The 27,637-nt window shown below is 46.5% G+C and overlaps 1 protein-coding gene across 2 annotated transcripts; it reads left to right on the forward strand.

Annotated features, from left to right (window-relative positions):
* Positions 1-654: 654 nt before the first annotated feature.
* Positions 655-27,420, forward strand: TRIM35 (tripartite motif containing 35). 2 transcript variants are annotated; one of them, XM_057723614.1, is made up of 6 exons: positions 655-1,181; positions 13,239-13,334; positions 15,583-15,813; positions 19,185-19,207; positions 20,004-20,122; positions 21,564-27,420. In XM_057723614.1, the coding sequence occupies exons 1-6, from the start codon at positions 747-749 to the stop codon at positions 22,139-22,141; spliced, it is 1,482 nt and encodes a 493-aa protein (XP_057579597.1). In that variant the 5' UTR covers positions 655-746; the 3' UTR covers positions 22,142-27,420. The 2 variants fall into 2 exon arrangements, 1 of the variants encoding a protein (XP_057579597.1); XR_009051468.1 differs by lacking the exon at positions 19,185-19,207 and having other exon boundaries at positions 21,564-21,698.
* Positions 27,421-27,637: the final 217 nt, after the last annotated feature.

Consider the following 27,637-nt stretch of genomic DNA (forward strand, 5'->3'; position numbering starts at 1 on the left):
CAGGAACTTGGCCTGGCCTGGATTCTAGTTCCCGCAGCTAACTTTGCAGACGTCCTTGATCTCTGTTGCACTCATGAGTAAATAGATTATGTAAAGATTGTGACTTGCCCGCTTTTCTACCAAGGGACAAGAATCGGGTCTCCTCAGAGGTCTTCCACTGCCCCCTTCTCTCACTTGTTTCCGCCTTACCCCAGGGGGCAGGCACAAGACAGGCCAAAATAAGTAAGCAACTAATGCAAGAGCGGGCACAGATCTTTAAAAGAGCACTGCAAACTCTTAATCGGTGAAAACGCTAACGACGCTGTAAGATCAGACTCCATTCGGAACAAGGAAGTAAGGAGCTCTGGCTTCTCCCATCTCGCGGGCCTGAGATTTCCGGTAACTGGTTAAGGAAGGGGCTCCTAGACTTCATTTCCCATTTGAAGTCGGAAATAGGTTTCAGTTACACGGAAGCCCTAGAGCACTGCTGAGCAGTTTCTTCGCAGCTAAAGCTGGCTGGCCCGCCGGGTACTGACCAGAACTACGGAGCATGCGAGCCCCGCCCTGCTCTTCCGGGGTTTCCCGAGCCGACCGGAACTGGGGCGGAGCCTCCTGAGCGCGCTCAGCACGATTGGCCGGCACCGCTGTCGCTCAGTGCTCCGAGCGGAAGGGGCTGAGCGCGGCTCGCCGCAGGGTCCCCCGAGCCGCGCTACGGGTGGGAGGGGCCGGAGCGAAAGTTGCGGGCGCGGGAGCCGGGATCCGGGGCGATGGAGCCGGGCCCTGCGGTGTCCCCCGGGCCTTCCCGCTCCTTCAAGGAGGAGCTGCTTTGCGCCGTCTGCTACGACCCCTTCCGCGATGCCGTGACTCTGCGCTGCGGCCACAACTTCTGCCGCGGATGCGTGACTCGCTGCTGGGAGGTGCAGGTAGCGCCTACCTGCCCGGTGTGCAAAGACCGCGCGGCCCCCGCCGACCTGCGCACCAACCACACCCTCAACAACCTGGTGGAGAAGCTGCTGCGCGAGGAGGCCGAGGGCGCGCGCTGGACCGGCCACCGCTCTCCGCGCCTCTGCCGACTGCACCGCGGCCAGTTCAACCTCTTCTGTCTGGACGACAAGGAGCTGCTGTGCTGCTCGTGCCAGGCCGACCCCCGGCACCAGGGGCACCGCGTGCAGCCGGTGAAGGACACTGCCCACGACTTTCGGGTAAGCGCGGCTGCGTGTGGGAGGCGGCCGAGCGCGCACGTGGACTGGAACCCAGCACCCTGACCCCGCTGCTCCTGCACTCCAGCCTGCCAGAGCGGGGTGTGCCCGGTCCTGTCCTCTTCCCCCTGCCAGCTTGCTGGTGCCTCCTGGGGACCTCCTCTCCCTGCCGCTGGTAACATACAGAGGCTGCCTTCTTCAAGCCGGCCCAGGGGGCCTGAGGTGGGAGGAGAGAGAATGTCAACAGAAAGTGTGAGAACTGAGGTTACAGGATCTTCTCAGGAGATCCCCGCCCACCTCTGAAGGGCTGAGACCCTGCACCCTTGCTACCAGCGGGGTGTGGCCCATGCCTCTTTTAGAAGCGCAGGTGAGGGTAAGCCCAGCAACCCTGGAACTTGGCACACTCAGGTTAGAGGTGCAGGACCCCAAGACCTGGCCCAGGATGTGGAGCCTTTTAGATCTCCCCACATATCTCACCCCCTTCCGGGGCTGGCCCCATGTATTGTGTAGCTGTGGGGAGGCCTCTGGCCCTGGCCAGCTGGTCTGTTCTTGATCACTCTCTCAGCATCCCCCATGCCTAGAGTTCCAGTAGCTATAAAGTAAGGAGCAACTTGTAGGGCAAAACTAACATGGAGAATTTTTTGGCATAGCAAGGAAAAATGATCAGGAAATAAGGATGAGCCAGCTTAGGGGTTTTCCAACTTGTTGACCTTAGCTAGCCCATAGTAAGAAATATTTTTTCCATTGTGACTCAGAGCACCCACATGTATGTATGGTGTTCTGTATCAGTTGAAACAAAAGTTCTGTGAAAATGTCTGTTGTACTCTGGCATTTTCTGACATTTGATTTTAAAACTCGCACAGGGTGTGAAACTCTAATTTATTTCATCACCTACTAATACCTACCAATACATAGGTCAGACCCACAGTTTGGAGAACACTGGTTAGCTGGTCTGAAGCTGGGTGTATTGAAAAGGAGGCACTATAAGAATGCCTGGTCTCCAGACACTGTTTTACTTTGTTTTAATGCTTTTTCTTAGGAAATATTGAGAGCTGACACTTCCATACACATTTTGACAAAGTTCAAGTGAAGGGAAGTGTCATCAACATGCTTGTTTGAACACTACAATAGCTTGGCAAGGGGATAAGCCTATACTCTGCTGTCACCTTATTTGTTTAACAGTAGTCCACAGCCATGCTTTTTCTCATTTCCCCTGGCAGAAGTGCCAGGTCCTGATTTGGGACAGCTGAAGTAAGTGCTGGGCATTCTGGAGGTTGAGGTTGAGGTTGAGGTAGGGGGCACCATGGATCAAGTCATGACGAATCACCATGGGGCTGACAGAGGTATAGATCAGGAAGATGGGCAGGGGTCAAGGCCAAGAGTGCTAAGGCAGAACCCAGGTTTAAGTTAAGCCAGGATTCAAGATCAGGAATCAGGTGCCCGAAGTTCATATGGTCTAAAGACACCTTTCTGTTTATTCAGCAGATGCCCTGTACTGCTAGGCCTCGGGGATACGGCAGGACACGAGCTAAACAGTAATTCATACCTTCAAGGAGCTTGAAGCAGAGACTTGAGGGATGAGGAGGTGTTAGCCAGGTGAAGAGGGTCAGGGAGGGTTTTTCAGGCAGAGGTAGCAGCCTATGTAAGAGTCCAGGAGCTGTGACTTCCCAGGCACTGAGAGAAGTTCAGAGAAGTGAGAAAGAATGAGGCTGGAGATGCAAAAGGAGCCAGGAGGCCCCAGGCTTGGCCTTTGTCCTAAAGGCTATAGGGAGCAGTCAAAGGGTTTTAAGCAGAGGAATGATGCTGTCAGATCAGTGGGCACTTAGGGTGATGTCTGAGGGGTGAGGGGTCCAGTCCTGAAAGATCTGAGGAGTGTGTGCAGCCTGGGACCAGGTGGCATCACTCATGTGTTAGACAGCTGTGCACCACGGCTTGTCCTGGATGCCGAGGCTGCAGAGATCAGTAAGCCAGAGCCCCTGCCCCGTGGAGCTCACACTGTAGTGCAAGAAGTCAGCCAGCAAATAAACAAGTTGTAGTTCTGGATGGGTGGAGTAGGTGGTGGTCGAAAGGCTGGAGAGATGAGAAGGGGCTGATGGGCAGCCCTGAAAGCTATTACATAGACGTTTTGTGATGAGATGTGTGCTTCAGAAAGATTACTTTGGCAACCATAAGAGGAACTCTGGCAAAAATAATAATCATACCAGCCAACACTTTTTGAGCACTTACTCTGTACCACGCGCTCTTGTTTACTTGTCAACACACTTAACATCACAAAAACTCTATGAGATGGTATATTAGTTTTCTGTTGCTGTTGTAATAAATTGCCCCAAACCTTATGGTTTAACACAGCACAGATTTATTAGCTCACAGTTCTGGAGGTCAGAAGTCCCAGCATCAGAGTGTTGGCAGGGCTCCGTGCCTTTTGGAGGCTAGGAGAGGCTTTATTACATTGCCTTGTCCAGCTTTTGGAGGCCCCTTCCTTCATCTCTGAAGTACATCATTCCAACTTCTACTTCTGTTGTCACATCGTCTTCTCTAACTCCCCTGCCTCCCTCTTTGAAGGACCCTTGTGATTATAGGGGACCCCTTCAGACAATCTGAAATCCATATTTTAATCACGTCTACGAAATCCCTTTTGCCATCTAAGGTAACACATTCCCAGGTCCTAGGGATTAGGACGTGGACATCTTTGGAGGAGCTGATACTCAGTTTGCTACACGTGGGTACTGTACTCCCCATTTTATAGACAATGACACTGAGTCTCAGAGAGGTTAAGTAACTTGTCCAGAGTCAGAGAAGTTACTGTAGAGTTCACCTGGGGCCTTGCTCAGCTGTTACTCTCTGGTCATGGACTTTGACAGAAGCTTCTCTGGTCCCAGGGTAAGACCGTCCCTGCTGGCCATCTGTTCCGGGAGCCACGAGGGCAGCTGCCTCTGTGTGTGGGTTCTTAGAGGATTGGGTGGATGAGGACCATCGTCAGTGGGCTGACAGGTGTGGACTGAGTGCCTGCTCTGTGCAGGCACAGTGTGTACAGGAAAGGACAGGGCAGCCCAAGCCGCTCCCTTCTTGGAGTCAGGTGGGCATGATCGAATACTAATCATGCCAATAATAAGTTGCAGGGAAGGAAAGTGGTACATCTAGGATTAGAACTCAGGTCTCCTGACTCAGTCCGGCATTTGGCTTGACTTGTGTCTTCAAAGAAAACCAGCCCTGAACCTCCACCAGGTCCCAGGCCCTACAACTGCCTTGTCCAGACCCCTTTCTTCTCCATCTCATTGGACTGATGTAATGGCCATTCTCTGCCCTCTAGCCTCTTTCTGCCCCAGCCCCAGCCTCTTCCCCTTCTGGGGTTTCCTTCTTAGAATCAGTCTAGCAAGCTTAATTGAGGTGTATTCCAGGCACCTCTTAAGTCTTCCCCCTTCCAGTTCTCTCCCCTTTTTCTTAACTACTCAGTCCCATCGTGGATCTCTCCTTATGGGTCAGGCCCTCCCAGATCCAAGTTTCACTGGAGGATGTTTATTGCCTGCCTGGCAAGGCCTGTGCCCAAGGGCAGGATGGGGGTCTCACTGCCCATGCAGGCTCCTGTGTTCGGGGGCCCTGCATTAGTTGCCATGGTAGACACCTGCTTCTTAAGGAGGGCTGACCACCAAGGGGAAAGGAAGAACAGGAGCCTGGATTGGAGTTGGAGAAGAAAGGCATCTGAACAAGATCAAGTTGTCCCAGGGGCATTTCTGTGGTCCATTTAAGAAACCTAGAAAATAAACCAGAAGGAGAGTTAAGTTACCTGGCACTAAGTGACACTCAATAGTAACAAGAGCCAGCACATGCCTGGTGCACTCTTGTAAGCACTGGACATGGATCCTCTGAGCTAGGTAGTGTTCTCATCCCTCTTAGTGGGATGAGGAAACTGAGGGGCCGAGAAGTTAAGGAACTTGCTCAAGATCACCTGCTACTAAGTGGAGGAGCTGGGATTTGAACCTGGGTAGCCAAGTGCCAGAGCTCTTAGCTGCTATTTCAATCTGCCTGAAAACAAATGTTTGAAATATATGGGGAAAATGACACAACCTGGAGATGGATGGAAGTTCTGGTGATGGGCTAGGTGAGCATGGACAGAAAAGCCACATTCTTCATTTTTGTGGTGTCATTTGAGACTGTGGGCACTTTCATGCCTTTATCTTTAAGGGGTGGAGCCTCACTGCCTGAGAAAGAGCTTTTGCCGAAGTTCTCACCAATGGTTGGTGACAAGGACAAGGTACAGACAAGGCCTCCTAGCTCTCGATCCAGGGGGCCATGGGGTGTAGTGGAGAGAACATCGACACCCAGTGTATTTGTCAACTGGGCAAGTAGTTAGTTGAGCATCTGCTCTGCGCTGAGACCTGGGGATGTGCAGTGGATGAAACAGTCTCTGCCTTTGCAGAGCAAGCCTTCATTCCGTCTGCAGTTTATGGAGTACGGCTGTGCTCGGTGAGAGGACCAGGCATGAGAACCTGCCCCCAGGAAGCCTGCAGCCTTTCCCGGAAGCTGAGGCGGTGATGCTGGGTTGGAAGTTCAGTGGCAGAGGTGTCCACGGAGAGGCAACTGAACTCTACTGGGAAGGTCAGGGAGGCTTTCTGGAGGAAGCGAGGGGGGCTTGAGCCAAGTTTTCAAGGCCACGTTGGGATAACTGGGTGAATCGGTCAGAAGCAGCAGGACAGAAAACCTGGCTTGTGCTGCACAACCCTGGCTGCAGCTTTACCACTTTAATAAGTACTTGAAAGGGTGCTGTGATGATCTGGGTAAATAATATCCTCTCACCTGCAGCCTTCCCATTTTCTGTTACATTTCATAGCATCTGTGTTAGCGGATAGTTTGGATAAAACAGTTTTGTGAAATCCTTAAGGTATTAAATATGTTATTGAAATTTTCTGCTTAAGGAATCAAATTGTAATTTTTAAGGACACTATGTAGACTAATCACATTCTGAATCCTTTAGTGTAAATAAAAACTTCCTATTTTGTGTGTGTTTATAATTTATCTTGAATGTTATCATTTGAAGCCAAAATCAGAGCTGTTTTGCTGGGCTTGGGGCCTGGGTGCTGTCCCACATGTGTCCTGGGCCACTTAGTTCTACCCAGGGCAGTGATGGGCTGTACTGGTCCTGACCAGGCTTCACAGCGGAGCCCCCCCAGTGACCCAGCAGTCTCTGCCGTTTCGGGCACTCCTTGGACTACATGCAGGTCCCTGCATGGCGGGTCCGATTGTGATCCAAGTATGCGTAGTGTTAAAATCAGAAGCAAACATGAAAAGTGTATTGTTTAGATTTATTTGCATTCACGCTTTTTACCTTTAGTGTTTTGTACGTTAACCACTAAATGTATACAAGGGAAAAAAGTGGAGTAACAAATCTAAAAAAAGACATGCAAGAGAAGAAAAGACATATTGAGCAAGCAGGACAGATAGCACAGAAAAAGAAGGTAGACTTAAATGCAATTATATTGGTGATTATCTTAAATACTCCAGTTAAATGACAAAAGCTGTCTGACTGGATAAGGAAACAAAATCCAATTCTGTGCCACTTAAATATGAAGTCATTAGATGAAAAAATTGCATCTGCTAAAATTCAGTATCTTTTATGATTGAAAAAAAATTAGCAAACTAGGAATAGAAGGAACTTTATTAATCTGATTAAGAATAACTACCAGGACTTCCTAGGTGGCACAATGGTTAAGAATCCGCCTGCCAATGCAGGGGACACGGGTTCAATCACTGCCCCAGGAAGATACCACATGCCGCGGAGCGACTAAGCCCGTGCGCCACAACTACTGAGCCTGCACTCTAGAGCCCATAAGCCGCAGCTCCTGAGCCTGTGTGCCACAACTACTGAAGCCCATGTGCCTAGAGCCTGTGCTCTGCAACAAGAGAAGAAACCACAATGAGGAGCCTGCACACCACAATGAAGAGTAACCCCCACTTGCTGCAACTAGAGGAAGTCCGTGTGCAGCAACAAAGACCCAATGCAGCCAATAAATAATTAAATAAATAAATAAATTTACATCAAAAAAGAATAACTACCAAAAAACTTATAACAAATATCATATTTAATGGTGAAACATTTAATTTTCTTACTGAGATTGAGAAACAAGGCAGGAATGCCTATTATGAACAATTTTATTCAAGGTTATATTGGAGATCCTAGCTAATAAAGTCAGTCAGGACTAAAGGCATAACGTTTGGAAAGAAGGAAACAACACTGGCATTATATGCAGATAATATGATTGCATCTGCATAGAAGTCTCTGTTGCATAGAAAATAAAAATATGCTACAGATAAATTACACATATGTAAATAAGTTAAGACAGAATGCTGCTTGAAAAATAAAGATTAAAAGTTGTATTTATATAAGTAGCAAACAGAAAATTAAAAAACATTTACAGTAGTATTAAAATCAGATATCTGGGAATAAATGTAACGAGAAGTGTGCAGAACTCTGGCAGGAAAAAATAGAAAACTTTGTTGAGGGACATCAAAGAAGACTAAGTGGGAAGGTATACCATGTTCATAGATTAGAAGAGAGTATTTAAAGATGTCAGTTATCCCCAGACTGATCTGTAAAGTCAATTCTATCCCAGTCAAAATCCCAACATGATTATTTTGTGGAATTTGACAAGCTGATTTTAAAATTTACATGCAAGCTCAAAGGGCTAAGAATTGCCAAAGCATTCTTAGGAAATATTTATTAGATGTCAGTTTATGTTGTAGCTGTAGAAGTTAAGATTCTGATACTGGCACAAGGATAAACAGATGGGCCAGGGAAACAGACTGGGGAACCTAGAAATAGATCTGTGTGTGATGTTTGATAGAGGTGGCCTTCAGACCAGTAGGGGAATGTTAGTATTCTTTAAAAAAATTTTTTTTAAACATTTTTATTGAAATGTTGATTTACAATGTTGTGTTAGTTTCCAGTGTATTCTTAAAAATTTGGAGCATTATTTAAGAATACACTGGGTCACACCATTCACAAAGTAAACTTCAGATATCCACATTAGACCCAAATGTGAAAGGAAAGCTATAAGTTTAATGCAGGAGGTTATCTTTATGACCTCAGGGTAGGGAGGTATTTCTAAAAACCAACAAGCACAAATTCCAGAGGAAAACACTGATACATTGGACCACACTGAAATTAAGAAGTATAAGTGATATAATAGAAGATACTCATTATGCATTTAACCCTTAAAAGACATATATTGTGTATTTATAATAAATTCTTACACACCAGTAGGAAAATGGCAGGCAGCTCAATAGAAAAAGGGTCAAAGACCTTAATAACAGGTATTTAAAAATAAAGATCCAAATGGTTGATAAACGTTTTTCATTAACATTGCTCATATGGTATAAATTGGTACACCTTCTTTGGAAAAATGTTTGGCATTTATCTGCCAAAGTTGAAGATACACATACCTGTGGTCCAGCAATTCTACCCCCAGGAATATTTTGTAGGGCCCCTGTGCACTTGGGGCCCTATACAAAAATGTTCATCCTATTTGTATTATTCGAATATGTAAGTGACCCAGCTGTCCAATGACAATGAAATGGATACCTGATCATGGTATGTTCATAAAATAGATTACAATGCAACGATGAACAGCTAAACTTACATACAATTATGTATTTGAATCCTACAAACCTTATGTTATATAAAGGAAGCAAGACACAAAAGAATACAGGTAGTTTTGTTTTGTTTTTTAATTTATTTATTTATTGGCTGCATTGGGCACATGGGCTTTCTCTAGTTGCAGTGGGGAGGGACGGGGCTACTCTTCCTTATGGTGGCTTCTCTTGTTGCTGAGCACAGGCTCCAGGCTGGCGGGCTTCAGTAGTTGTGACACACAGGCTTAGTTGCTCCAAGGCATGTGGGATATTCTGGACCAGGGATCGAACCCATATCCCCTACATTGGCAGGCGATTCTTAACCACTGAGCCACCAGTGAAGTCCCAGAATACATGTAGTTTTATTCCATTAACATAAAGCTGAAAACCAGGCGAAACTAAAGTGTATTATTTAGGTTAGGGATCATATATGGCAGATATAACTATAAAGAAAAGCAAGGAAATACTATAGAAATTAAGAGTTTCCTCTGACAGAAAAAGTATTTAAGAGTGTATAATTATTTAAGAGATGGCACGTTTATGTCTTATGCAAAGAAAATAAATTGGCGACAACAACAAAGGAGATGGAAAGGTAAAAGGTAACTCATTAAATTGGAGAGAAAAGGGAATTCCCTGGTGGTCCAGGGGTTAGGACTTGGTGCTTTCACTGCTGTGGGCTCGGGTTCCATCCCTGGTTAGGGAACTAAGATTCCACAAGCCATGCAGCAGGGCCAAAAAAAAAAGAAAAAAGGAGCGAGAAGGAAGGAATTTCCTCTAATTAAGGGAGGAACGCTCTTGGTAAGTTACAAGAAAAGGTTAAAACTTATAAAGTTTTCGTTTTATAGACTTTTAAAAATTTGTGGTATAACTTATATACAGTTAGATGCATAGATCTTAAACGTTCGGTTGGATGAGTTCTGAATATTAACACACCCTATACCTGCCACTGCAAACAAACTAGAGAACATCTCCATCACGCTGGAGAGGTCCCTCCTCCAGTCAGTCTTCCACCAAGAGGCAGCCACTTTCTGATTTGTCACCCTGGATTAGTGTTGCCCGATCTTGAGCCTCACATAAATGGAATGATACTGTATGTACTCTCCTCCAGAATAGTATATACATATACTTTTTGATTCACTTATGTTATATGTATCAGTAATTTGCTCCTTTTTTTATCGCTAGGTAGCTTTCTGTTGTTTGAATATACCATAACTCACCCATCTCTTGTTAATAGACATTTGGGTCATTTCCAGTTTTTGATTTTTCCATAAATTTTTAAGATGCATTGTTTAATTTGACATTTTTGGGAGGAAAATGTCATTCATGTACTAGGTTATTTAAGGAATTGGGCAAATTATGGCCAGAATTATAAGCTTTTATTCTCCAGAACTAAAGAAATTGACAACATGTTTGATGTCAACAAATTTGGAAATAAGTGACACATTTGGAAACACAAAAGACGACTAGACAACATAGTAGTAGCTCCCTTCATGAAATAGGGTGGATAGTCTTGTGGCTAAGACTGTGACCTTTATTCTTGGACAGTTCTGCAGACAGATCCAGGTTCTGCTGCTAACTATAATTTTGGCAAGTTACTTAACTCTTCTGGGCCTTCTTTTCTCTTCTATATATTAGGAATATAGTGCTTACCTTCCAGAAATATAAGAATTCAATAGAATGATGTTTGTAAAGTACCTAATTTAGTGCCTTGTCCATAGTACATGCTCAATAATAACTGCTTGCTAGTGATAATATAATCATTGGTGGATCTCACCAGCTAGCATCTCAGAGAAGGACACATTTTATTTAGGGTTGGGATTTGCTGAATTAGAACTGTCCAAGTGATTGAAAAGTTTGGGAAGGACAAGGGACTGTCATCCCCCTCCCATCTTCATTGCCCTATAATTCCCTGACTCAAGGTTGAAGGGCCGAGGGTCGGGCTGTGTTGTTTGGGGCCAGCACACCCCTGGGTAACGTGAGTTGCTTCACTCCTGTCATTCACACTTCCTGTCATTCACACTTCCTGTCATTCACACTTATTTGGCAAATAGTGGAATTATCCTTTGGGACCCTATTACATGACTTTGTAACAAAACATCTCGTTTCCACAAAATAACACATTGCGATGTTATTTCAGTGGTTTTGTGAGATGCTCCTGCTAATGTTATTTTGCTATTGAGGAGACACACCTTAGAGATGATCTCCTGCAGAAAACAACATTAAAAAAAAAACTGTTAAATATTGTCAAGAAGAACATAAACATGACTAGAATGAGTAGAAAAGAAAGGAAAACCCACAGAAAAAGAAATCATTGTTTATTTTCTGTGGAAGAGCCATTAAAAGAGTGCGCTGTGGAGCAGGACAGATGGGCTGATTATCTATTGCTACGTAACAAATTACCCCAAAGGTAGTGGCTTAAAACAAAAATGTCTATTATCTCATGGTTTCTGTAGGTCAGGAATATGGCATGGCCTGCTGGGTGTCTCTGCCTCTGGGTCTCATGATGCTGCAGTGTTGGCTGGGGCTGCAGTCTCATCTGAAGGCCCAAGTAGGCCAGGATCCCCACTCAAGCTCGCTCGTGTGGTTGGTGGCAGGATTTGGGTCCTTCCGGGCTGTTGGTTGGACACCCTTAGTTCCTAGTCTCATGGGCCATTTCACAAGGTGGATCATTTCCATCCGAGCAAGCCAGAGAGGGCTAGAAAGGGTGTGTGCAGGCTTTTTGTTACCTCAGCTCATGTCCCATCACTTTTCCATATTCTGTTGGTTGGAAGCAAGTCACTAGATCCAGCCCACAGGGAGGGGATTTCACCAGGGCATGAGTACTGGGAGGTGGGATCCTTGGGGCCATTTTAGTGGCTGCCTCCTTCACTCTGCCCTCTGGCCCCAGTGATGGATGTCCCTCCCACATGCAGAATATGCTCACCTCCTCCCAAGATCCCCAAACGTTTTATCCCACTACAGCATCAGCTCAAAGTCCAGAATCTTGTCATCTACACCCAGACGCAGGTGGGGATGAGGCTTTTGAGGACAAATTTATATTCTCTATTGCTGTATAACAAATCACCCCCAAATTTGCAACTTAAACTTTATCTCACAGGAGGGAGGGATCCTTGGGGATCATCTTAGAGGCTGCCTGCCACCACTGTCTAGGTTCACATCCTTGCTCTGCCATGAACCAGCTGTGTGCCCTTCAGCTAGTCACTTCCCCTTTCTTTGCTTCAGTTTTTTCATCTGTACAATGGGACTAATAAAATTACTAATAGGGATAATGTGATGATCTAGTGACATAATGTGTAAAGTAATTAGCAAAGTCCCTGGCACCTAGTAAATGCTCAATAAATGGTAGTCATTTATAATTAATGTTATTAGAATTGTTATTTTTCCAAAGAGAAAACTTGCAAAGCTTTTTTGCAATGTAGAGGGAAAAGGATAAAGATGGAGAGAAAATGCTAGGCCTAGGATACAAAAGGTCAGAATCCAACCTAAAATGAGCAGTGGGTCCCTAAGAGTCCAAGGAGATCAGAGCAGCGGTTAAAGTTTATAAAACAAAAACTAAGCAAGAAGTATCTGAATCGGCAGATTAAAGTATCTCACATGATCCAAGCACTATTAGAATATCGGGATAAGGCAGGGATGCAGGGACACATGTACAGTTGGCCCTCTGTATTCGCAGGTTCCACAGATGTGGATGCAGCCAGTGGGGAATCAAAGATGTTTGGGGGGAAAAAAGTCAGAAAGTTCAAAAAAATGCAATTTGAATTTGCCACTCTGGCAACTATTTACATAGCATTAATATTGTACTTACAACTATTTACATAGCATTTTATACAAATACTATGCCATTTTTATATAAGGGACTTGAGCATCCTTGGATTTTAGTATCCATGGGGGTCCCAGAACCAACCCCTATGGATACCAAGGAAAGACTGCTGTTTAGATAACACCCTGTGGGAAGAACTGGGTCAACCTTGTGATCAGGCCTATTCTTTCATGACTGTAGACCAGTCCAGATCAGAAAGCCTTGAAGGGAGTCTGTGAGCACATTGTCTTTACTCTTGGGCCCACAGCTTGGGTTCGTGGTCCAGCCTGCACCAGCTTTAGGCCAAGCAGGATGCCTTCTGTGCTGTCCTGTGAGCAGCGTGGGAGGGAGCAGGTCCCTTTACCTCCTCAGGGCTGTCTCCTCATCTGTGTTGGCTATAAACCAAGGGCTGGGTTAGAGGGTATCTGAGGCCCTTTATGCTGTACCCCATCCAGTTCAAGGTCAGGGCTCTGCTTTTCCTGCTATGTCCCACAGCGCATGGCTGGACCGATTTCAGTAAATGTGGTCGAGTGGTACCCATGTTGAAGTGCAGCTCCAGCTGTGATGTGTACGGCCTCCCTGCCCGGCCACCACCCTAACCTGCCTCCTCGCCTCCTTCTCGCCCCTCACAACAGGCCAAGTGCAGGAACATGGAGCACGCGCTGAGGGAGAAAGCCAAGGCCTTCTGGGCCATGCGGCGTTCCTATGAGGCCATCGCCAAGCACAATCAGGTGAGTAAGCGCTGGGGCTGAGCCGGTAGCTGGGGACCCCCGGGGCTGCTGAGCGGAGAGGCGTAGGTGGGCTGGCCCTGGCCATGCTGCTGCTGCAGGGTCAGCCTTCATCAGCCCTGATGGCCTAGCACAGCTGCGCCCTTGGATGCTGATGGTGGCTGTGTGGTCTCTAAACACCTGGGCGTAGCTGCACCAACAGCCCCCTGCTGCCACCTGCCCTGTGGTTTCAGGCTGATGGCACGTGCCACACTGCACCGCCTGCCCGGGTGCTTAAGCCAGTGACGCCCGCATTCTCACTCCCCACGTCCACTGTCTCCAGAATGTATCCTGTCCGTTAACACTCCCGCTCCACTGCCACCATCCTGGTCCAGGTCCCCGTTGTTTCTCCCTGGCCTCCTGCCTGGGCCCCATGCTTCCGTTCTTGTACTGCAGTCCGTGCTCTGTGGAGTGCGCTGATCTGTTAGAATACAGATCGATTCTGTCACTCCTCCGCTTAAAACTCTCCTGTGGCTTCTGTTGCACCCAAAGCATAGTCCAGACTCCTCACCATGGCCTCCAAGGCCCTCATCCAGCCCCCGTCTGCCCCTCAGCTTCATCTTCTTCCAAGCTTGGCCTGTGCCGTCTGCCTGGCTTGCCTGGTGCGGGATGCAGTGTGGACACCTGGGGGGTGTCCATATGTCCAAGTGACAGCCCCTGTCTGTCCATCCCAGGTGCTGTGGAATTCTCACGTGGTCAGGTGTGACGAGTCCAGGATTCCGGCGTGATTAATGCTTTTCCTCTAAATCCAGTCAATCCAGGTGGATGAAAAGTGAAAGTTTTGTGTTTACCTCTTTACTGAGAGGCTGCCTTTGCCAGCATGAGGGTGCCTGGAGCTGAATTTGCACTGGCTGGTTTTTCCTGTTGACTCTTTTTTTATCTTCTGGTGTGATAAGAATCATTCCAGGTTTTACTCTCTCCTACTATATGTTATCAGCCTTTTAACCTAGTATTTCAACAGCGCCATCTCTCCTGATGTGCACTTCTTTGGTTATGAGTAAGTGTGTACATCCTTTCACAAGTATAACAGCCATTTGCATTTCTTCTGTGCATGTACACATTCTTTTTCTTGGGGTGTCTTCTCATGGAGTCATAGCAGCACTTTGTATGTGAAGAATAATGACAATCTGTCATTTGTTGGAAACATTTTTCCCAGTTTGTCATTTTTTTCAGTGAATCATTTCCCCACCTTTTTTGGTCATTTTCCGTTTTTCAGTGAATCATTTTGTCATCGTATGGTTGGAGTCATAAACATATATTAAATACTCAATTCAGAGATGTGGGTTAGTAACTTCCCATCTCTAGAGCACACGATCCAAGCTTTTTTTCTAGTAGTCATCATAGGATTGTCTTTATGTATTGAACTTTATTAGTAGTCTCTTGCCATACAAAACTTCTTATTTTTATATGTATCCAATTATCTTTTTTTTTTCTTTTTTCTTTTTTCTGAGGCCTCTCAATTCATATCATGGTAAGACAGGTCTTTCTCATTCTAAGATGAGAAATAGGTCTCTGCTTTTTCTTTGAGTACATTTATGGTTTTGTGTTAACTGTTATTTTAAATACTTTTTGTAGTTATGATTAGGAGTGTGCATATTATTTGCGATTCAGTTTCAAAATAAGTACTTCTCACTATTCTTTTGGTAAGCCTCTGTCAGATTTGAAATCCGCATGTTGGAAGGCAAATAATTTTTTTAAAACAATTAGACATTGAATTTTATTTATTTATTTATTTAGTCTGTGCTGCACGGCACGTGGAATCTTAGTTCCCCAACCAGGGATCTAACCTGTGCCCCCTGCAGCAGAAGTGCAGAGTCTTAACCATTGGACATCCAGGGAACTTTCTGGAAGGCAAATAATTTTTTAAAATCATTGATATTTGCAACAATTCACTCTGTGGTTCAGGATTTCCCCCACTATTGCATCACCTAAACGAGGTACAGAATATTATACACTGAGGAAGTTATAGGACTACAGTTGTCATCTATATGCGGTGATTTTATTTTTTTCATTTATCAAAGCAACCTCATTAGGCTGCTTGACTTATTTTAAGTTTAAACTTACACATTTGTGCTAAGACAGCAGCATCTGTATTTTAATCTTTCGAGGTTCTGCATGTGCTTTCTTTTGAAAAATGGAGTTCCTTTGTTAAACATCTGGGAGCCGCTGGGCTCGGTGATGGCTGAGGCTCCCTCCCGCCCCTTTGCTACAGGTGGAGGCTGCCTGGCTGGAAGGGCGAATCCGGCAGGAGTTTGACAAGCTTCGTGAGTTCCTGAGAGTGGAGGAGCAGGCCATCCTGGATGCCATGGCCGAAGAGGCCAGGCAGAAGCAGCTTCTGGCCGAGGAGAAGATGAAGCGGCTGGCGGAAGACACAGAGGCTCTGGCCCACGAGATTGAGCGGCTGCAAATGGAGATGAAGGAGGATGACGTGTCTTTTCTCATGGTGAGGAGCTCAATGTCCAGATGCAGTGACAGGGACCAGTGGGGAGCCCGAGACCAGTGGCTCTTGCCAACCCAGCCTTCCCGTAGCTTCCAGACCCCGGGTTGGAGGAGCTTACAGGAGAGATGCTCGGCTTGTGTTGGAAGGCAAAGGAGCTTTGAATCAAGACCTTGAAAGCCTCTCTGTTCCTCTCTGCCGCTGTCCTTCCCTCCTCCTCCCTCTCCCTTCCTCTCTTGCACTTACTCTTTCTCTTTTTTTGTTTCTTCCCTCTAAACTTCTTAATTACAGTGGAGTACTTTCTAATTTTTTTTTCCTTTGGCCACACCACATGGCGTGTGGGATCTTAGTTCCCTGACCAGGGATGGAACCCCGACCCCGGCAGTGAGAGCCTGAGTCCCGATCACTGGACCATCAGGGAACTCCCTAAATAATTTTTTATGTGGGGCTACTTCTGGATTTATGGAAAGTTGCGAAGACTGTATGTAGTGCCCTGCCCCACCTCTCCACCTAGTTTTTCCATTGTTAACCCCTTACATTACCTCGTGGCACATTTATCCAAACTTGAAAACGGACTTTGGTGTGTAGTTATTAACAAAAGCCCAGACTGTGTTGATTTCACCAGGTCTTCTGTCAATGTCCTCTTTCTGCTCCAAGACCCCGTCCAGGGTCCCACACTGCAGGTGGTTGCCTTATCTCCTGGTCCCCCTCTGCTCTGTGATGGCTTCTTATTTTCCTGTTTTTCATGACCTTGGCAGTCTTGAGGAATACAGGCCAGATAGCCTGTAGAACGTTCTCATGATTAGGTGGGGGTTGTGGAATTTTGCAAAGACTACAGAATGAAGTATGTTAAAAATCATGCAGTTATTTGAGTTTTTTGATTTAAATATGACATTTTGGTATTCTCTACTGTTTTCTTAAGAAAAGGAGGACTCCATTCTCTCTTTAAAGAAGAATATGGAGTTCATTTTCTTTTCTTCCTTTTATTGATTTCACATACCCCACTCCTGCCCCCCTGCTCCCCTGCCCCCATGGGTCTTTGGGTCCTTATAGAGAAGTTTCTGTAACTTGAAAGCTAGTTTGGAAATCAGTCAGAATAGTGCGATATCTTCTTTACTTGGAGAATAGCTGAACTGTCTGTTTGGAAAGGGGAGTCTTTGTAGAGCAGAGTGGGGAGGGAAAGGGACATTGAATGTCACATCCTGGCTGGGGACGTTTGTGGATTCTTTACCTCATACAAAGCTTTGAACCATAATGTCTCCTCTCTCCAAAATGCCCCTGATTAATACATCATTTGGTGGGCTCTAAAAATTGAATTCTTTGCTGTTTCTGTTTAGGAAATTGGGAGTGTCATCTTGCCCAGTACCCAGTATGCTTTCAGGAATGCTTTTGTGACATACATAAATACATTTAATAAAACAGCTTTATTGAGATATGTCATATACTATACAATTCATTGATTTAAAATGTATAGTTCAGGGCTTCTCTGGTGGCGCAGTGGTTAAGAATCCACCTGCCAATGCAGGGGACATGGGTTCGAGCCCTGGTCCTGGAAGATCCCACATGCCGTGGAGCAACTAAGCCTGTGCACCACAACTCCTGAGCCTGTGCTCTAGAACCCACGAGCCACAACTATTGAGCCCATGTGCTGCAACTACTGAAGCCCGAGTGCCTATAGCCTGTGCTCCACAACAAGAGAAGCCACCACAATAAGAAGCCAGAGCACTGCAGTGAAGAGTAGACCCCGCTCTCCACAACCACAGAAAGCCCGTGTGAAGCAACAAAGACCCAATGCAGCCAGTAAATTAAAAAATAAATTAATTAATTAAAAAAAAAGTACAGTTCAGTTGTTTTTAGTTTACTCACAGTTGTGCAACCATCACCACAATCAGTTTTAGAACGTTTTCATTTTCACAAACAGAAACCCCATACCCTTTAGCTATCTCCCTCCTTCCCCCCTTCCCCCACCAGCCCTGAGGGATCACTGATTTACTTTCTGTCTCTGTAGATTTACTTATTCTAGACATTTCATATACAATATGTAGCCTTTTGTGACTGGCTGCTTTCACTTACCATAATGTTTTTTTTTTTTAATTAATTATTTATTTTATTGGCTGTGTTGGGTCTTTTTTGCTGTGCATGGGCTTTCTTTTTAGTTGCGGTGAGTGGGGGCTACTCTTCGTTGTGGTGCGTGGGCTCCTCATTGCCGTGACTTCTCTTGTTGTGGAGCATGGGCTCTAGGTGCATGGGCTTCAGTAGTTGCAGCACATGGGCTCAATAGTTGTGACTCACGGGCTCTAAAGCGCAGGCTCAGTAGTTGTGGTGCATGGGCTTCGTTGCTCCGTGGCATGTGGGATCTTCCTGGAGCAGGGATCAAACCCGTGTTCCCTGCATTGGCAAGCAGATTCTCAACCACTGTGCCACCTAGGAAGCCCCTACCATAATGTTTTAAAACTTCATTCATGTTGTATCTTGTAGCAACACATGGCTGCATAATACCCCACTGTATGGATATACTACAGTTTCTTTTTCTTTTTTTGGCTGTGTTGGGTCTTCTTTGCTGCACGCGGGCTTTCTCCAGTTGTGGCGAGTGGGGGCTGCTTTTCATTGTGGTGTGCGGGCTTCTCATCGCAGTGGCTTCTCTTGTTGTGGAGCACAGGCTCTAGGCTCGTGGGCTTCAGTAGTTGTGGCACACGGGCTTAGTTGCTCTTAATTGCATGTGGGATCTTCCCGGACTAGGGCTCGAACCCGTGTCCCCTGGATTGGCAGGCAGATTCTTAACCACTGCACCATAAGGGAAGCCTGCCTATTTGTTTTATACATAATAGTTTATGTCTCTTCATTGCTTCTCCTTATCTTGCCCCTCCCCCTTCCTCCTCCCTACTAATAACCACTAGCTAGTTCCCTATATCTGTGAGTCTATTTCTGTTTTGTTATATTCGTTTGTTTTATTTTTTTTAGATTCCACTTATGTGATAACATACAATATTTGTCTTTCTCTGACTTATTTCACTTAGCATATTATTGTTGCAAATGGAAAAATTTTATTCTTTCTTATGGCAGAGTAGTAGCTTTTGATAAGTTTTGAAATCGGAAAGTGTGAGCCATCAACTTTGTCCTTTTCCAAAATCGTTTTGGCTATTCTCAGTCCCTTGAATTTCATATGAATTTTAGGATCAGCTTATCACTTTCTGCAAAGAAGCCAGCTGTTATTTTGATAGGAATTGCATTGAGTCTGTACATCAGTTTGGGGGGTATTGCCATCTTAACAATATTAAGTCTTCTAATCCATGAACATGGGATGCATGGCTCCTTTTGAGGTCAGAAACATGTTTTCTCTGTGTCTCTGTTTGTGTCTCTGGTTTTTTCTTTTTCAGAAACACAAGAGCCGAAAACGCCGGTAAGTTGCCAAGGTTGGTAGAGGGGAGAGGAGGGGAGGAGTAGGCAGAAATACCATGGGTCCACCTCCCGTGGCTCCAGGGCCAGGCAGGTAATGATGCAGCTGGATGCAATACAGAGGGAGCAGTGGGACCGGCCAGGTGGAGAGCCCTCTTTCAAGGCACCCACTTGCAGTTTGCAGTGGTGCAGTGTTGTTTTCTGGAGTGTGGAGCATGACCGTCCACTGTGTGGGGAGAGAGTGCCGTCCCGCATGGGGCTTGTAGTTCTCTGGGGGTCAGCCGCCTCCCTCTGAGAGCCCCAGGACATACTGGCTTGTGCTGATGGTTGCTGAGTTCACAGGGATGGATACGGAAGAACTGTGTCCCTGTCAGGGCTGTAAAAAGAGGGAAGAGAATGCTTTAGGCCGTTGTCACCGGAGGTGTCCAAGAAAAGGCCGGTGACACCTTCAAAATGTGGGACTACAGGACCCTTAAGGTGCCTTCCCACGCAGATATCCTGTGAGCTGACGTGTAAGTGTGATTTCTGCTCACACAGAGGGAACCATGTCTGAGAACCTCCTATTTATATTTATCCCAGCGGGGGCAGGATGGGCTTGAGGACTGAGTCCTGAAAGGGTGTGAGCCGCCCAGTTGGCTCCTGGTTCATCTCCCATCAGAGCCAGTCCAGGTTTGTCTTGAGTAAGGTGGCCAGGGAGTGTAGGCCTGAGGCAAGGGGTCCTGTTTTCAGCTGACCCAGTTAGGCCCCAGGATGCATGACCCTGGCCCGGCCCACCAGGCCCAATTCTCCTCCTTTCCCAGCCTCTTCTGCACGATGGAGCCGGAGCCCATCCAGCCTGGCATGCTCATTGATGTCTGCAAATACCTGGACTCCCTGCAGTACCGAGTCTGGAGGAAGATGGTCATGTGTGTTGAATCTGGTGAGTGGGGGCCCAGGCAGGTGTAAGAGGCAGGGGGAGGCCATGCAAAGCAGAGAGCCAGCTGAACTCACTCCTTCCAGCTTCCCGCCCCATCAGACCTCCTCCTCCCCTCACTGGTCCCTTCTGCAGCCTCTTTCACTCAGGTCCCTGTGCCCTGCTCCCCTTCTTGCCCCACTCCTCAAACCCCTCCTGACAGAACTTCCTTTATGGGTCCTGACATTTGGCTACATTTTCAGAAAGAGAAACTGACTTCCCTTTCCATTCAGAATCCTATTGTATGTATTATATAATGAAAGAGCTCCTCAGTTCAGGGTTGCCTCTCCAAGGTGATTTCAGCCCACATGAGTCACTATATCATATGCTGTGGACCAAATGTTTGTGTGTGTTCCCGCCCCCCCGGCACCCAGATTCGTATGTTGAAGCCCTAACCTCCATGTGATGGAGTTTGAAAGCAGGGCCTTTGGGAGGTGATTAGGGTTAGAAGAGGTCATGAGGATAGAGCCCTATGATGAGATTAGTGCCCTCTTAAGAAGAGACACAAGAGAGCTGGCTTCCTCTCTCTCTCTCTCTCTCTTCCTCCCCCATGTGAGAACACAGCAAGAAGGTAGCCATCTATAAACCAAAAGAGGGCCCTCACCAGAACCTGAGCAAGCTGGTACCCTGGTGTCTGGATTCCAACCTCCAGAACTGTGAGAAATACAGTTCTGTTGTTTAAGCCACCCAGGTTCTGATGCTTTTGTAGTAGCAGCCCGAACTGAGACGTGATTTTACAGGGAGAAATGTCAGTGACCCAGGGGCAGTGTTTTGTGCTTTTGTAAAATGTCACAGGCGTTGTGTGAGGGTCAGGATCCCTGCCTGCATTGACTGCCTGTGGCTCTCTTAACAAAGGACAACGACGGGATGCTTTAAAATGACAGAAATTCATTCTCAGGGTTCTGGAGGCTAGAAGTCCAAAACCAAGCAGTCAGCAGGCCCCTGCCCCCTCTGAAACCTATAGGGGAGGGGCCTTCTCTGCCTCTTCCTAACTTCTGGTATGTGCCGGCAGACCTCGGCTGGTGGCTGCAGCACTTTGACCTGTGGCTCCAATGTCACAGGGCTTTTTCCCCTTATGTGTCTATGTCTTTTCTCCTCTTTTATAAGGACTACCATCATATTAGATTAAGGGCCCTCTCTACTCCAGTCTGATCTCGTCTTAAATAATTACATCTGCAACAATCTCAAATAAGGTCACCTCCTGAGATACTAGGGGTTAAGACTTCAACATAGCTTTTTTGCAGGGCACCTTTCAACCCATAATGCCAGGACAGCCCCCCCCCCCCGTTCACTGGGCCAAGTGGGACACGGTCAGTTTAGGGGGAGTGGCAGCATCAGGCTGGCCTCCCAGCAGGGCGGGCTGTCAGGTTTGCTGATTTCCCCACCTCTCTTCCCACTCTGCGCCCAGTGCCTTTCAGCTTTGATCCCAACACTGCAGCAGGCTGGCTTTCCTTGTCTGACGACCTCACCAGTGTCACCAACCACGGCTACCGGGTCCAGGTGGAGAACCCGGAGCGCTTCTCGTCGGCACCCTGCCTGCTGGGCTCCTGCGTCTTGTCGCAGGGCTCGCACGCCTGGGAGGTGGACCTGGGGGCGCTGCCGAGCTGGCGCGTGGGGGTGGTGCGGACGCGCCAGGACGCGGGCGCGGAGGGCCACTCGCACAGCTGCTACCACGACACGCGCTCGGGCTTCTGGTACGTGTGCCGCACGCAGGGCGTGGACGGCGACCACTGCGTGACCTCGGACCCCGCCACGTCGCCCCTGGTCCCGGCCATCCCGCGCCGCCTGCGCGTGGAGCTGGAGTGCGAGGAGGGTGAGCTGTCCTTCTACGACGCGGAGCGCCACTGCCACCTGTACACCTTCCACGCCCGCTTCGGGGAGGTGCGGCCCTACTTCTACCTGGGGGGCTCGCGGGGGGACGGGCCCCCTGAGCCGCTGCGCATCTGCCCCCTGCGCATCACCGTCAAAGAGGAGCTGGATGGCTGAGGCCAGCACTGCCGAATGCCGGATGCCGCCGGGTCTGGTGCCCCGGTCCCATTTTCTTTCTGTCTCTTCCCAAAGTCACACTTGCCTTGGTACCTCTCTGCCGCCTGCCTTCTTGCCAGGATCTTCCTACTGACTATCCTGTCCTTTTCCGTGGCTCCAGGCCACGCGCCTCCCTCGTGTTTGTCCTTTCTCTACTCACTTTCGAAAGTCATCCAGGAGACACCTCCCTGGTTAGGCTTTTCCCAAAGTTGTGGCATCCTCTGGATGTGAATTTTCTGATTCATATTCTAAGATTCCTGGGGATAATGTTTGCTTCTAGAATGGGTCTGTTTAAAAATGTAACTTCTATCATTTTCCAAGAATGGTGAGGCCAACAGACTAGAAGAGGACTGCTACTGAAAAGAGTTTGTTACTTATAGTTCACAGGAGGAGGGGCCCTGCCATGGTGAGAGGGCACCTTGGGAAGAACCAGGGTCCTTACGAGGCAGGAGGTGTGAGGGAAAAGCATGGATGGGAGACTTACTGTGCTTTTTTTCATGGGAAGGAACAGGCGAGGCAGGGTACAGGGTAGGTGGGTTTATGATTTACAAGTTTGAATACTGTTGACTGGCTCTGGGGCACAGGGGCTGCCCCTAGTTGTCTGATACCTGGTCCTGGGGTGAGTTGGACGGGGGTGGATATTGACCTGGAGTGCAAGAGCCCTGTGAGAGCCTGATACAGGAAGTGGTTGGGGTATAGCTCTGCATGTAAAAGGTTGGCTGCACTTGAAAGGCATGCTCGTAGGGAAGTTGTTTGCTATCTCCAGGAATTTGCTAGCCAGAGAAACCCCAGATGTCAAAATGTCAAGAATACAGAAAAAAAGAAAACATAGTTAATACAGGACCATCGTCATGGCTTTGGGCAGAACCCATTGTCCAGCTTGTCTGTCACTTTATACCAGTATTGAAAACTGCTCCCAGGGCCTCCCTGGGGCCATTCAGGATGGGGTTGGCGGCAAGGCTGCCCATCAGATCAGCTCTGATTTATTGATTTACACTTCTTGGATGATTTCCTCTGAACAGTGGTTCCAGGGCACTTAAAAAAACACAACCTAAAAACCATGGTTTAGACTTGTTCTCTCTGTGGGCCTCCCTTTCCTCATCTGCAAATAAGATTGTGGGCCTGGAAGGTAATGACCTTTTGTAATTGTGTGGAGGACTTCCTCTGATTCTTCTCACAAAGGTACAGAAGGGAGGGAAAGAGGAGCCCTTTCAGGTAGGAGGGAAAGAAGGGGACGCAGTCTAGGGGGGGTGCAAGAAGGGAGGGGGTTCCGGGGCTCTTGTCTTTGTTGACCTCAGCCTGCTTGTTCTTGCTCTGCTGACTTTTGCCTTCTCATCCTGATTTCTTCTCCCTCTGCCATGCCTACAGACTCCTACCTCCACCTTTTCTTCCTCATACCTGCCTACAAATCACCTTGTGCTGGGATGGCATTGTAAAAGGAAATGTTTTCCCATAGGACCAGTGTTCTGATGGGGGTGCTTTCCTGACCAAGGACTCACAAACTTTCTCCTGCTTGTGTCCCCTGGTTCACAGAAACAGGTATTTTAAACAGAAACGATGAGTCAGAACTAAAAATTGGTTCTAAATGGGATGTGTACCTCATTGGTGTCCATGGGGAGGGAAGGGGACCAGGTGTGCGGGAGGGGTGAGGACATTGGCAAATGGGTGTGAGCTGAGTCGTCCCCTCCCTAGGTGCTCAGACTCAGCAAAGCTCAAGGCACTTTGGAGCCAACACATCTGAGTCCCGTGTGCACTTTCTACCATAAAGTATTTATCTAGCCCATCAAATATAATTTCTGCATAATAACCTTGACCTGAAATTATTTTGTTACTTGTAATAAACTTTTAAAAATGTTTTTCCTTTCCACCTTAGGTGTTGGAAGAGGTTTTTTAAGAGGATAATTTGCACAGCTTAGGCCCCTTTTTACCAAAATGGAAAATGATATTTGAGCTAAAGCCCACTTTTTCCTTTGACATTTTCCTTTCAGTGTTCTTGTAAACAAAAGTTCACTCACCTTGTAGCATGTATTCCACTTTTTTTGTTTTCATTATTGGATGATTGTATGGATATACTACATTTTATTTACCTATGCTCTAGGTGGTGGAAACATTTTGATTGTCTCCACTTCTTGCCGTTATGAATAATGCTGCTATGAACATTTGTGTGCAGGATTTTGTGTGGACATATGTTTTTCATTCTCTTGGGTGTGTATCTAGGTGTAGACTTGCTAGATCATGTGGTAACTCTGTTTAACCATCTGGGGGACTGCCAGGCTGTTTCCAATGTGGCTGCACCATTTTATAGTCTTACCAGCAGTGTATGGGGGTTCCAGTTGCTCCATATCCTCAGCAACACTTGTTATTGGCTGTATTTCAACTTAGCCATCCTAGTGGGTGTGAAGTTGTATCTCATTGTAGTTTTGACTTGGATTTCCCTGACACCTAATGGTATAGAGCCTCTTTTCATGTGCATGTTCTCCATTTGTTTATCTTCTTAGGAGAACTGACTTCAGATCCTGTGCCCATTTTTAACTGGGTTTTGGTCTTTTTACTATCAAGTTGAAAGATTTCTTTATATACATTCTAGATACAAGTCCCTTATCAGATACATGATTTACAAAAATTTTCTCCTACCCTGTGGGTCGTCTTTTCACTTTCTGGAAGATGTCCTTTGAAACACAAAAATTTTAATTTTGATGACGTGCAGTTTATTTTTCCTCTGGATTTTGTCCTATTGACAAGGAGCCCTAGTTCAAGAGCCTGTTCTTTCTTCCCTTGAACCCGCCTACTCCTGCCTCCCTCTCTCAGTAGCCCCTATTTCACTCTCCTTGCTCGATACAATATCCAGGCTGGAGATTGATTTATGATTTATGAGCTACCTGAGCCTTTTGAGCCTCTGGTCCCTCATCTAAATGAGGAGTAGGATACCTACCTCAGGCTGTTGTGGGGATTTGGGGGTATAAATACCATGTAGTATATCCTAAACATAGTATAGACGTAATACCTGTTGGCTAATTCTTCAGAAAGTGGCAGATTTTGAATGTTGACCTTATGATTCATGTTAATGAAAAAATCCCAAAGGAAATTGAGAAATGTAAGTTATCTATATTGGAAGTGCTCAGATTTCTTGAGACTTTTAACAAGAATGTATATGTAAAACTTATGTTTATGAAAAATGTCAATAACATGGGAAAATGGTTATGTTGTAATGACCGAGAAGACTAGGATCTATACATATAGACAATGCAACACATACAGAAAGACAATTGGTCTCTAATTTGTGTGTGTTTCATTAGATCATCTATTTATGTGGCTGTAAATTCCAAAGGCACAAAAGGTACTAGAACAGCCTCTCCCACTTCTGCCCCCATTCACATTACCATTAAAAAATCCTTCCAGAGAGATTTTATGTACAGCAATGTTCTGTTTATGAGTATATTCTGGCTCCCCAATACACTGTAATTTAAAAGCAGATACCCTAGATCTGTATCTCTAAGCAACCCAACAAGAGGAGAAAACTCAAAATAAAGGGTGTTATTAAAATAATTTCCTCCCCTCCAGGGGGAAGTTTGTCATGGATGTGAATTTCATGCAGTCAGTTCAACTGATGGGTTCAGCTTTTCATTGTTTATTTCACCCTAAGGGTTTAAAACAGGGAAAAAATAAAGGAGAATTTAGTTGCTTCTGGCATTAGAAGACAAACCTTACACTTGAGACCTCAACATATATTTTTAAAATCTCAATCCTCACCAAGGTGTCTAGTGACCTACATAGCTAGTGGTTAAAAGGTTGGGGTGTGGGATGGACAACTTGGGTTCAAACTCTGCCTCAGCCACTGTATGACCTTGGGAGAGTTACTTAACTTCTCAGTGCCTTAGTTTCATCATGTGAAAAATGGAGATAATAAGATATCTTAAGATTGATGGAGGTAATAACCTACCTCATAAGGTGGTTATGAGGTTAAGTGAGCAAATGTGTAAAGCACTTAGGACAAGGTCTGGCATATACTTGGCAGTTGAGAGTTTACTGTTGTTTTCCTGGCTCTGCTGCTACATAGCTCTGGGACTTAAGATAAAGCCATTCAACTTCTCTTCTGTAAACAGGGAAATGAAGACGTGCATGGTTTTTTCAAGGTCTTTTCCAGTTCTAACGTCCTGTGACTCACAATTTGTGTCACTAGCAAAGGCTGGTATCCTGCACGCAGTAGGGACTGCTGATTTAACATGCTGCTGCTGGCCAGTGTTCAAGAATGTGTGTGGCACCAGGAGATTTGCCTCACGTTTGGAGTCTGGAGGGAAAGAAAACTATAGAGTCATAATGTTTGAAGTATAGGAAAGTGATTCCAGAGGGGAGCAGGTCTTGAGAAATTCTTCCTAAGATTAGTAATCAATCATGCACAATAAAATTGTGCTGTCATGTTCCACAGATGGCTCATGTGCTCATATGTATGAGATTAAAGATGATGTCAGCGGACTTCCCTGGCTGTCCAGTGGTGAAGACTTTGCCCTTCCAATGCAGGGGGCACAGGTTCCGTCCCTGATTGTGGAATTAATATCCCACATGCCACTCGGCCCCCCAGAAATAAAGATGATGTCAGAAACTGACTTGCGTGCACAGTGAATATGATTTTTGTGGCAGCAGAGCTGTGGGATTGGACAAAAGATGACTGACTGTTCGTGGTGGGGACCATAACAGATCCCTTCAATTTTCAAAAAGAAAATGTGTCTTCTTACACGCGCCTGTGCCACCCATTGGTTCCCCAGCCACGACTGGGGAACTGAACAAGATGGATCACTGGCTGTTAAAGACTGGTTCCCCAGTGCAGGGGAAGTGCTCCTCTGGGCGCTCTCCTCCTTGTGGGTGTCGCTTGGGTGGGTTTCTTTCACTGGGGAACTGGCTGAGGAAGATGGGAGATTTTGGTTTCTATGGATACTGGGCTAGCTGGGATTTGCATGATGTATTTCAGAGACAGTCTGGGAACAGTGTGGACCCAGGAGGAACATAGAGGCACATGGAAACGAGTTGGAGGGTCTGGGTAGTCAGGCTCCATTTCAGCCCTCCTCGGGGGACGCGAGTCTGGCATCCTTCCCCACCCTCTGTAGAGGTTGCATCTTGGAGCCGGAGGACCCAGGGAGGTGGTGCGTGAACGGCGCCCCCTACAGGGCGCAACATGTACTGAGGGCTCAACAAATGTTGATGTTCTCTTGCTTCCCCTTTCAGCTATTGACTAAAGGGCATCCATCAATAAATAGGTTTAGAGTGTGAATCCTCCCTTGTTTATTTACAAAGCATTCCGCCTTGCGCCTCACTTGCCCCCTCTTCTCCGTTCTTTATTTTTATTGTAAAATACACATAACATAAAAATTACCATCTCACTTTTAAGTGTACAGTTCAATAGTGTTAAGTATATACACATTGTTGTGTTTTCTTTCTTAACTCCAGTGTTAATTGCAGTTA

Source organism: Hippopotamus amphibius, chromosome 2, assembly GCF_030028045.1.
Source record: "Hippopotamus amphibius kiboko isolate mHipAmp2 chromosome 2, mHipAmp2.hap2, whole genome shotgun sequence".
Taxonomy (NCBI): domain Eukaryota; kingdom Metazoa; phylum Chordata; class Mammalia; order Artiodactyla; family Hippopotamidae; genus Hippopotamus; species Hippopotamus amphibius.

Bases quoted from the DNA above. Each gene is read 5' to 3' on its own strand.
- TRIM35 (XM_057723614.1), top strand. From the start codon at position 747: ATGGAGCCGGGCCCTGCGGTGTCCCCCGGGCCTTCCCGCTCCTTCAAG. The intron at 1,182-13,238 runs GTAAGCGCGGCT...CCCTCACAACAG, and splicing joins ACACTGCCCACGACTTTCGG to GCCAAGTGCAGGAACATGGA. The intron at 20,123-21,563 runs GTGAGTGGGGGC...CTCTGCGCCCAG, and splicing joins GGTCATGTGTGTTGAATCTG to TGCCTTTCAGCTTTGATCCC.